Raw genomic sequence first — 12,014 nt, 5'->3', positions numbered from 1 at the left:
ACAAAAAAAATTAGAAAATTAACTAAACAGTTAGAATCCTAAATTTTCCCATGCACGTAATTTATCAGATTAAGCACTTATTACGTTATAAGGAGTAAGTATTACGTGTAAATCTAACAAATCTGACGTCATAGTATCACAAACCAGTTTTCAAGTCTGATTTTAAATTAAAACCTAAATTTTTAACATTTTGCATCAAATAGAATAAAACTTTTTAATTATTCACAAAACGTCGGGCAGAAAATAAATTGCGGTTACGAACTAATTCGTCTTACACAAAGGTTTGCAAATGGGAATTAGGACTATACTAACCACAAATAACATTGTAAAAGCAATAAGTCTCAACCAACAAATTTAAATTTATCGCAAGACGAAATAAATTGGAAAATCTTGTCCTGTTTACTTTTCCTCTGCCTTTGATTGTGGAAAGAAAAAGGTTCGCTCTATAAAACTAGACAGGCACCGTTGGAAAAGCTGTATTCGAAACAGACGTTACAGCTATAAAGACTGTAGAAGCTGTATTTGTTAATCTGGTACAGCAGTTAGTCGAGTGTTCATGTGTTATAGACAAAATAAAATTTGTATTCAGACGGAAAGTAAAATGTGGAAGCACTAAAATTTTGACGTAGTTATAGACTGTACACTTATATTATTTAGTTTACTATATTTATAAATTTACAGTTTTAGGCATCTGTATGCGAAAAATTGGTAAAACGGGACTAGATTTAGGCAATTGTAAAACTATTTTATTTTTTTCGTAGATTTTTTACTTTATACTGTTTCATAAATATCCTATATAAAAAAAAAAAGAAAAATGAAACTCACATTTTTATTCGTGGTACTGATGGTGTTATATGACGTCACAACGGCTCAAGATGACGTCAGGGACGTCATAAACGACGAAGACATCGACAGAGCGATTGAAGTTCTTTCGCGACTTCAAGAAGAAGAAACTAATCCGGTAAGATCAAGAAATAAACGAAATTCATTTTTAATTGATAATATAGTAGGTTGGGGTAAGATGGATGCAGTTAGCGCACGATATCCCATATTTTCTTGTACCGTTTTTTTGACAATTAACAACTCTTTTTTATATAACCGTAAAGATATACGGTTATTTAATACAGTAAGTATTTTTTTGTTTACAACCAACTGAAACGATAAAGAGAATAAAAAGATAGATCTTTTCCCAAACTACCATAAATGTATTTAAGTTACCTCTATTTCTTACAGGATTTAACCGACGGTGACCAGAAAATGGAGGACACCAGAGAAAAATATGACTTGGGTAAAAATTGAAAATCTGAACATTTTAACATAAGACGCCACACACTTATAACAAACGTGTACATGAGCAACTTTTGCTAACAGACTTATTAAAGTAACGATTCGTCATAAATGCTAACATATTGATATTATATGTGCCCCATTTAAGGGGCAAACGTTTTAACCCGGTAGTTAATTATAAGTTGCAAGGTCAAATAAGTTGCATTCTCTTGCTCCTTATTATACTAATGGTAATTGGGAGCCTTACATGCTCACATTTATCACCGGGGCGCAGAATGTGGCATCTATTGATATAAAATAATTAACAAGCAGAATATACCGGCATCGAACCCCGTTTCGTTAACTAAAATGATACGATCGCTTTAACACCGTGGGACAAAATATGTTTACCTGCATATTGTTCAATACAGCATTTCCATACAGCATATGGAACCCGTATATATACGTCACTTGTATATGTAGAAATCAATAGAAATAACATTATCGTTAGAAATATTTGGCATTTACGAGTGTTGTAAACAAGAAACAGTCAATAATATTCAATATATCAGAAGTGTATGGAAAATATTAAGTGCTGCGTTATTAATAATATGCAAATATTAAAAAGTAATACATTTTTATAATTGGACGTATGAGGCAAAATAAATACACCATGACTACGTAGGTCGTATAGGTAGTAGTCTAGATTCTAAAATTTGATTTCGCGTGGCAAATTTAACGCATAAAATTGAAGAACCTCCGCCCGCGCGTATGAATATAGTCTGTGTACTGTATAAAACATAATCACATAAATTCTTAAACATCCTGTTAATTTTGCTCTAGGCATGATGCAAACAATTTTTCACAACGACGAAGTGTAGGAAATACAATACATTTTTATACCAGATAAACCGTTGGAAAATTTTAAATGAATGTAAAATGCTTCAACCTCGCGTGACCGAAAAACAACAGTCTTTAAAACGGTTGTTCTGTTTCATACACCTCGTGCCAGCTTACAAGTTACCACGTATGTTACTTTGTGGGTGATAAACTTTTGCATTTATTTAAACAGAAGGGGAAGTGGACGGGAACGACAATAAAGAAGAGAGAGATCCACTTACTAATATAATGAAGAGATTCTACATCAAAGTAGTTCGGCAATATGTGAGTCTTATGTTAACTCTATTAACACGAATATTTCGGCAATCTATTCTATGGGGTTAATGTCCTACTGCGAGGCACGGTAGTAGATCAGTGATTTTTGTCTGTGTTCGACCAAGTTAAACGACAACCTGCCATACCTACACAACTACGCACGTTTACAGTCATTTTGCAAAACACACAACTAAATATTGCAAAACAAAACAGCTAACGACATTTACCCCAACGTTCTAAGGAAAACATAAAAAACTATCAGTAAAGTGACGTACGGTTTCACTGCAAAAGTAAACACATAAAACCAAAGAACATGAAGATACAACTATTGAAACCTATAAAAGCTTTCAAACAAACAAAACACAAACTTTTTACGTCTATAAAACAACTACAGAACTTCACAAAATCAATGGTATACTGCAAACACATACCGCATAAACAAATAACTGTTTTAAGCTCTAACTGTCACCACAACGCTACCAAACCTGCACAACACCAACACAAGTAACGACGACACGCCATAATCGTCCTACAGGCACGTCAACGCTGATTACAAATCGCACCAACTTTGTAAAGCGGGTGTTATGGGCAGGTCTTCTGGACTCTGTCTCTTTTTATTTTTCTCTTCGTTGGTGTTATAGCCAATCAGTCAAACGCGCAAATCTTTTAATTGTATTATTTGTGGATTGCGGATTGCGGATTGCGGATTGCGGTAACTAAAAGGAAAAAATAACAATAGTAAATAAACACGTAAATATGCGAATAAACAACTAATGCGAAAAGATATATACCTGAAAATTTGTGGCTATAAACTACTTCCGTTCACTACAGAAGTTTAGCACCAACGTTCATTCAAATCACTTAAGTATCAACTAAACTGAAATTGCCACGTAATGAACAAAGAGAATGCAAGAGAAAAAAGGCGATGACGTAACAAAAAGAGAGAACCGGAACATAACTTAATTTGATAGACTTTTGGGTAAAATAACTGCACGCCAATAACATGGCTCTCCAAAATTTCGAAACGAAATTTTCCTTAAACACGATTAATACACAAACATAAAAGGTACTCGATGCAGAATATAGTCTCACAAAGGCTCCTCGTCGGGCGATCGGGCTCCTTCATTCTCGTCTTCTCGCTCAGTCGTTTGAATGTCAGCATCTGAGTTGCGAGCATCATTGAATTGTCTATAAATTGATACCAGTTTATGGATCGGTCGCTCCAGCACAGAAGGCGAGCTAGTACGGCGACCCTTTTCGTCTCTGTTTTGTTCCGCGATAGCCAATCGAACTTTTCGCACCAGGCCGTCATTACTTGGCAGTACGTCTAGTATTCTCGCCATACTCCACTTATTTCGTGGAACGTCAGAATCCGCCAACAACACAATGTCCCCTTCAGCAACATTGGGGTGGCAGGAATGCCACTTCGACCGCAGTTGTATGGCCTGCAAATATTCTTTTCGCCACCGGGACCAGAATTCGTTTGCGAGATATTGTACTCGTCTCCATCTTCGGCGCACATACATATCAGGACGTTGAAAGTCGCCAGGTGGTGCCAACAACGGTTTCATTTTCATAGTAAGCAAGTGGTTGGGAGTCAAAGGTTCAACGGCACCTGCTTCGTTTAAAGTGTTGTACGTTAATGGGCGTGAATTAACAATGTTCTCTACCTCGGCCATTAAAGTGCGGAACGTCTCGTCGTCTAGTTGGTCCCCAAATTGTTTTAATAATAATTCTAGGGAGCTTCGCACACTTCGTATTTGCCTCTCCCAAACACCCCCCATGTGACTCGCGTGAGGAGGATTAAACTTAAATCGGACCCATTCGCACTCTTGTCGAAGCAAGAATCTTCGTACGTCTTCGTCATTGATATTGATTGATTTACCTAGAAGCTCGTTCTTCGCCCCAACCATGTTAGTTCCGCGATCAGATCTTAATTGTACGACGGGACCTCTGCGTGCCAGAAATCGTCTCAACGCATTAATAAACGAGTCGGTGTCCAAGCTGTTTGCCGTCTCTAGATGAATTGCACGCGAAGACAGACATGTAAAGACAACACCGTACCGTTTGAGCTGTGATCGCCTTTCTTTGATGAAGAACGGTCCAAAATAATCGACCGCGCAGTAGGTGAAGGCCGGCGCTTCGAAAAATCTATCCTTCGGTAGTTCAGCCATCCTTTGTGTCAGAAGCGCTCCTCGAAGACGTTTGCATGTGACGCATTGAGAAATGTACTGACGCACTCTGGACGACCCGTTGATCAACCAGTATCCTTGTTGTCGGATGCAATTCTGCGTACTGGTCCTTCCATTATGACATACTTGCTCATGACAATGTCGTATAATGAGTTCAGTGATATGTGATGATTTAGGTATTATCACGGGATGCTTTAGTTCGTAGCTCCAACTGGCGTATCGAAGTCTTCCCCCAACTCGCATAATGTCGTTAAAATCCATAAACGGGTCAAGTCGGTAGAGGGCACTGCTTCGAGCCGTGGTGTCGATACTTTTGTTGGTATTCTCGTTGTCATGGGCTTTGTTTCTCCAAAGAAGGCCGTATTCGTGGGTATAATAGCGCAATTGCAGGCTTCTCAAAATAATCATTTCAGCCTCCTTCAATAGTGCACATGTCAATTCAGCGTCGTTGCCAGTTTTCTTTCGTAGGATTAGTAAAGTGTTAGCTACTGCTCTTTTTGCTTTAAACCACGTTGACACATGATTAAGTCTGTCGACATCAAGGTTAGAGCATTGAACTATGTTTGAACTAAAAACAGAAAGCCGTTTCATCTCCTTATTGATCTCTTGTTGTACTGTTTCGTCTTGAATGAAGTGGTTACTGTCGGGAGGTTTAAAATCCGCTGCCCAAAGGAAATCTGGCCCGCGTAGCCATGTTGATGAACATTTCAATTCTCTAGGCTTCATACCTCGGCTGGCATAGTCACTGGGATTGGATTCCGATGACACGTGAAACCAACTTCGATGGTCGGTAAGATCTTTCAGTTGTTGAACTCGATTTGCCACGAATACGTGAAACCGTTTGACATCATTAGATAAATACCCAAGAACCACTTTGCTGTCAACCCAATAGTATTCTTTACAAGTATCGAGCTTCAATTGTTTCCGCAAGTACAGGCTCATTCGTGCAGAAACCACCGCCGCTGTCAGTTCCAACCTCGGAATCGTCGTTTGTTTTAGTGGTGCCACACGAGATTTTCCAATAACAAAGGCGCAGTGTACTTTTCCTTCGCTGTTGATTTGTCTTAGATAAGAGCATTGGCCGTATCCCACCGTGCTTGCATCTGAAAAGTGATGCAACTCTTGCTTACAAACAACACCAAACTGCGGGGGTTTGAAACATCTCTTTATTTCCACGTCCTGTATGCATTGTAGACTATGTCGCCACTTCTCCCATCGCGACTTTACTTCCTCGGGCACAGCATCGTCCCAATCGGCCTTGTCTCGGCACAGCTGCTGTAATAGTCGTTTTGCTTCGAGCGTCACCGGCGCCGCAAAACCCAACGGATCATAAATCGAGCTCACCGTTGCAAGAATTCCTCTACGTGTCAGAGGAGTGTCTTTAAAATCAATTCGAAATGAAAATGAGTCGTTTTCTAAGCACCATACGACTCCCAGTACTCGACTTTTTGGCAAGCGTTCCGTGCTCTGCAACTTAATACCCTGCAGGCATTTCGCTCTGTTTTGTTCGTCTATTTCCATTAGAACTTGGCGGTCATTCGATGAGAATTGGTGAAGTCTTAAACCCGCTCGTGCGCACAAGCGCGTGCTTTTGTCGACCAAATCCATTGCCGAATCAGTATTTGGTACGGAGGTAACACCATCATCTACGTAAAAATCGTTACGTATAAAATTGACCGCTGCTTTTCCGAATTCTAGTTCACCATCGTCGGCCGCCTTTCTCAATCCAAAATTAGCACAGCCTGGAGAACTTACAGCTCCGAAGATATGAACTTTCATACGATATTCCACTATCGGCTTGTCCGTATCGTTGTCTTCCCACCACAAGAAACGAAGTAGGTCTCTATACGGTTCCGCGACCCTGAATTGGTGAAACATTCCTTCGATGTCGGTTGTGATTGCTACGTCATGTTTACGAAATCTGCACATAATGCCTATCAGTCCGTTGAGTAAGTCGGGACCTTGTAACAAGTGGTTGTTTAAACATGTGCCTGCGTACTCAGCCGAACAGTCGAAAACTACTCTGATCTTTCCGGGTTTGTGTGGGTTATAGATCCCCGTATGAGGTATATAATTGACCATACCTTGCTTTCCTGTGGTTGGAGCTGGTTCAGCGAAATGGGTAATGACGTTGTTCATAAATTGGTTGTAGTCTTTCTTATATTGGCAACTCCGTTGCAAGCGTCGTTTCAACTGTAGAAGTCTGTTTTCGGCGAGCCTTCGGTTATTTGGAAGATTCACATAATCCGCTTTGAGAGGGAGTGGCATTTGATAATGGCCGTCTTCAAGCTGCACTATGTTGTTCTGCAAAATATGGATAAATCTTTTGTCTTGCGCTGAAATAGTAAGTCCATCTTGGCGCTCATGGAAGTCCAATTCCATCCAGTTACGTATACTTTCCGGGTTTATAATTTCTTTGGACTGTCTTTGTTGAGCAAACGAACAGTTTCGCGATGCTAAGCGCTCGATGGCGTCACAGCGATGAGTAAATATTCGAGACGGTTGACGTTTATAGTTGGCACCGACAAGACCAACCATTCCCCAACCCAACACGGACTTCTGCGCGTACGGCTCATCGTCGCTACCTGCGACTATGTCTCGTGGCCGTATAGCTTTAGGAACATTCGTTCCAAGTAACATACTTATTGGCACGTCGGTTAGGAAAGGGCTAATGTGACTGGCGATCGTTTCAAGGTGTTTCCATCTTAAAGCGTATTCTGGACGAGGAATCTGGTGCTTGCTTGCTGGAATCTCAGGTCGTGTATAGGTAGAAGGTAAATCCACAATGGCACTACGGTCAAAACTGAGCACCTCTAGGTGGCGCACCCTTTGACTAGAAGTTACATGATTTCGGCCCACCATAGTACACAAATTGATTGTAGTGCTCACGCCTTCAATTCCAAGCTGTTTCTTCAAATGGTCTGAGATGAAACAATTATTTGATTGAGGGTTTAGAATACAGTAGCACAAAACTTCTTGTGATGGATTAAGTTTGCTTCTTACCCACACCGGCAATATCATCGAGCTATCGTTGCATTCAGCAATATTTGGAGCGCCGTTCGTACACTTACAACCAGCGTCTTCTAGTCCGGGGAAAATGTGTAAACAGGTCATGTGCGCCTTTTTACATATCTTGCAGACAGGTCTATACCGGCAGTTTCTTGCAATATGACTTTGACTTGAGCCACATGAGTAGCATAATTCTTTTATCCTGAGGAAATCTCTTCGTGCCCGACGGGAAATTTTAACAAAACGTTGGCAATCTTGTATGCTGTGTGGTAATCTGCAAAAGAAACAGTACGGCTGCATTGCAGAATCGCGTGCGACAGAGTCCCTCCCATCCCGCTTTGCGGTGGTGTTGAAGGCGCTAAACCTTGGCGATGTGCTATTACCGGACCTCCTTTGGCTAATCTTGGACTCGCCAATTTGTTGTAGTTCAGGAATGTTTTCTTTTTCTGCTTGCTCATGCACAAATGATGCTAATGCTTCAAATGGCGGGTACATACCATTATTGTTGCGCTTCCAATCCAACACGACATCTTTCCAACGCGATGTAGCGAAAAGAGGCAATCGTGAGACAATTTTTGCACTTTCATTAGCAAAGTCTAATATTTGAAGACTGTGTATTTTCTTCTTTGCCACCAGCACCTGATTTAGAAAATCTGAAAATCTTCGCAAACCCATTGAATCATTCTGTTGAAGTCGGGGCCAAGCATATAAACGATCGGTGAACGCCTTACTAATCAGACTGTCGTTGCCATAACGTTCTTTTAACTTGCGTCTTGCTTCGTAGTAAGCTTCTTCGGATTGTAAAAGAAACAAACCATCTACCAGTTCTCTCGGCTCTCCCCGCAGATGCTGTTGTAACAAATTTAATCTTTGTGCAACGCACGACGACCTTGATTCCACCAATGCGTCGAAGGCCGTTTTCCACGACGGAAATTTAATCGGTGTTCCATCAAACACGTCCACTTTGATATCTGGCAGTCGGTACGTCAGTGACTGAGCGACATACGTATCTTTCTTCTTCTTGTCCACTCGGGAAGGAATAACATGAGTTATTGGAGACGAACCTGCGGGTTTAGCTTCATCAGCCAGTTTCTTTGGTGCTTTAAGCTGGGGAATCGAATGCAGATCCAGACGCATGGTCTCGTCAATAATAATGGGTTCTCGGAAATCATCTTCGTGTATTCCAAACGGGTTTTCGGTCTTTTCAGCATCTAAACACGATACAGATCGGGCTCTACTTTCTGCGATTTCTTGTTGAATTTTGTTTAGGTGTAAACCCTTTTCTAAGGTACATTGTTTCAACTTGAGATCGTACTCCCTTTCTACGTACGATAGCTTAGCCTTTAAGGCAGCGGCCTCACCATCGTGCTTGTACCGTTCCGTTTTTAAACTTGCGTGTACAGATTCAGGGCCTTTTCTGGTGCCTTTACTCAAGAGTTTACTTGACCTCGAGCTTAGAGTACATTCCAATTGGCGCAGCTGCTGGATGGTTTCCTTTGCATCCTTCTTGGCTTCCATAGTGACGTCTTGGCAGAATCGTATTCTGCTTACGAATCTATCCCGGTCCTCAGCGCTCAAGTTGGACACAATATCGTCAAGCTTTCGCTTTAATGCAAACACTTCGCTGGCCGCTTTTTGAACATCTTCCTTTTTATTTGAGATGACAATACATTCTTGCAAACCCTCTATCTTTGCCTTCAATTGTTCTTCCACTTTTTGAAAATTGCATGTCTCGGGAACTTGGTAAGTTTGGATATTCTTCTTTCTGACGGTCACGTTTGAGTCGTCAAAGTGAAGTTCGGGGATCTCAGGAAATATTTTCTCACTTATACCAGAGGCCATACCATCGGTAACTTCGGAACCAACCTGTTCCATTCCTTGAATCTCTCAGACGTGCAGGCTATCCAAAAGGAATTACCACGCTTCCCTAAGCCGCCCGGAGCAGACGCGTTCTCCACACTTGCTTCAGCAGACGTTCTCCACGCTTTTTCGGCGGCGTCGCTTGAGAAATTTTCAGTTACTGTTATGGGCAGGTCTTCTGGACTCTGTCTCTTTTTATTTTTCTCTTCGTTGGTGTTATAGCCAATCAGTCAAACGCGCAAATCTTTTAATTGTATTATTTGTGGATTGCGGATTGCGGATTGCGGATTGCGGTAACTAAAAGGAAAAAATAACAATAGTAAATAAACACGTAAATATGCGAATAAACAACTAATGCGAAAAGATATATACCTGAAAATTTGTGGCTATAAACTACTTCCGTTCACTACAGAAGTTTAGCACCAACGTTCATTCAAATCACTTAAGTATCAACTAAACTGAAATTGCCACGTAATGAACAAAGAGAATGCAAGAGAAAAAAGGCGATGACGTAACAAAAAGAGAGAACCGGAACATAACTTAATTTGATAGACTTTTGGGTAAAATAACTGCACGCCAATAACAGCGGGCAAAATGAACGCTTGAACGAATTTGGGTTTGCTAGTGGTAACTGGCAACACATAATTAAAACTTGCAATTATAATTTGTTTAATGTGTAGTATTGGTTACCCTTCGTCAGATTTTATTAATATAGTTTACCTAATGTATAGTTGACAATAATGAGCAAACGACGTAGTGTAATTCCCAAGTCCTTGTTGTGCCTCGTTGTAGAACCTCATCCATATACATAGTCAAATTTAACAACCGCAATATGATGTGGAATTAAATAGGATACCGTTGGCGCATAAATACCAGGTTTCCGTCTCTTTAGCTCGCGGGACTACTGTTTTTTTACTACCGAATGGGACGGTAAAAGAATATGTGTCCCATCTTACCCCGGGCAACTATATAACTCGTGTTTTTACGTTAGTGCAATGCTTTTATTAAGTGGACTTCACTACTACTTAAAATGTGCATTAATATTCAAATTTTGAACCAATGCCAATAGCTTTCTATATGGATTAGATACCACAGCGTGGCACGCTGTGGGATTTGGGGTTATATGCCAGAGTTGTCTCATTACTTTAAAACAATACCACATTTTTGTTTTTTTGTAAAATACACAATGCCAAATCATGTCTCGCAAGGGAATCTACGTATAGTTGCATATATGATGCATTGATTAAAAAACAACCATTATATTCCAGTGCCCACCCGGACAACAATGTTTGGGATTCAGAGGCCGCCACCGTTGGCAACGATGTACTTGTCCTGGTAGAACTCACTGCCAGAAGTCTCCAGGCTATGGATATGAATGCTTGTAATCTTTATTTAAACGTAACAATATACACCCAAACGCAACAATGTTCATTTATACGTAACAGTACATTCACATCCTGCAAACTGTAGTGTAGAATGTAGATACTTAATTTACATAATCCAAAATTTATAACCGATTTTTCTTTCAAATACGTAAATTTTTAACACTTTAGCTTTCACGCTTAACCTGACTGTTATTTCGTATGCTCTGCCCATTCCCATTGCTGCAGTAAAACAATTAATTATATCACATAGTGTATATACTTATTGTTATTATCGATGTTGTAATGTGTCAATAAATGCATTTGGAAAATAATTCTTGTTTCTTTTATGATGTAACTATAACGTTATAGGGTGGCACAGCAGAAGAAGCACCAGTCAAAATTACTAAAACGTCTTTACTTTCTGTATACTAAGGTAGGGGAAGATATCTTATTTACATAATATCCAAATACCCTTTCGTGTTTTAAACAATTAACAACAGTCGATGTGAGTCTTAAGGATACGGTTTTATAATTCTTTGATTGTTTTTTTTTTGTTTACAATCAAATGGGAAAATGAACTAGAATAAATAGCTGTCCCATCTTTCCCTACCCTACTACATACATATAGTAGGTTGGGTAAGATGGGTAAACGTGATTGGGAAATATGGGATATATGTGCTAACTGAATCCATATTATATCACAAGGTACTATATATTGCCTTGGTGATTGTAGCACCTAATACGAAGATGACAAAAACACATTAACACTCAATATAAATATTAGCACAATTCTTGCAATGCGTCAATTACAACACCTAGTGTTTGTGTAAAGTTGGAACGTTGTGCCGCTAACAGGCGCACTTTTATTAATTTACAACGGGTTAAATGCGTTTGCATTGTTAAGCATGCTTCGAATGCTACCACAGTATTAACGCAGCAGTCGATATATGAGTATAGATTATTGTTTATGCATCGGTGCTTTGATTCAACAAACGATAATGTATTTATCTCTTCCACCTCGATATTTAAAAGATCGAAAATTATGGGTCAAAAACCATGGCAGTTGGAGCAAATCCTAACCGAGACATGTACACTATACTTAACAGAAAATATACAGATGCACTTGCTTCGCCCGCCCAAAAAATGGTTTGGTAGTTTTACTAATAAA

At 39.9% G+C, this 12,014-nt stretch overlaps 3 protein-coding genes across 3 annotated transcripts; 1 reads left to right on the top strand and 2 right to left on the bottom strand.

Annotated features, from left to right (window-relative positions):
* Positions 1-752: 752 nt before the first annotated feature.
* On the top strand, positions 753-11,178 carry LOC149727668 (uncharacterized). Its single transcript, XM_089888624.1, has 4 exons — positions 753-961; positions 1,234-1,288; positions 2,339-2,430; positions 10,751-11,178. Exons 1-4 carry the CDS (start codon positions 815-817, stop codon positions 10,865-10,867), a joined length of 411 nt encoding a protein of 136 aa, XP_089744750.1. The 5' UTR covers positions 753-814; the 3' UTR covers positions 10,868-11,178.
* LOC149727670 (uncharacterized) lies at positions 1,792-7,490 on the bottom strand. Its single transcript, XM_089888576.1, has 2 exons — positions 3,213-7,490; positions 1,792-3,137 (listed from the first exon to the last, which is right to left on the bottom strand). The coding sequence occupies exon 1, from the start codon at positions 7,473-7,475 to the stop codon at positions 3,510-3,512; it is 3,966 nt and encodes a 1,321-aa protein (XP_089744702.1). The 5' UTR covers positions 7,476-7,490; the 3' UTR covers positions 1,792-3,137; positions 3,213-3,509.
* On the bottom strand, positions 7,526-10,086 carry LOC149727669 (uncharacterized). Its single transcript, XM_089889293.1, has 3 exons — positions 9,855-10,086; positions 7,617-9,779; positions 7,526-7,534 (listed from the first exon to the last, which is right to left on the bottom strand). The coding sequence occupies exons 2-3, from the start codon at positions 9,495-9,497 to the stop codon at positions 7,526-7,528; spliced, it is 1,890 nt and encodes a 629-aa protein (XP_089745419.1). The 5' UTR covers positions 9,498-9,779; positions 9,855-10,086.
* Positions 11,179-12,014: the final 836 nt, after the last annotated feature.

This window comes from Ciona robusta, chromosome 11 (assembly GCF_009617815.1).
Source record: "Ciona robusta chromosome 11, ASM961781v2".
NCBI lineage: Eukaryota > Metazoa > Chordata > Ascidiacea > Phlebobranchia > Cionidae > Ciona > Ciona robusta.
Note: the sequence above shows the minus strand (reverse complement) of the source record. Positions and strands in the feature narration are given on the sequence as shown.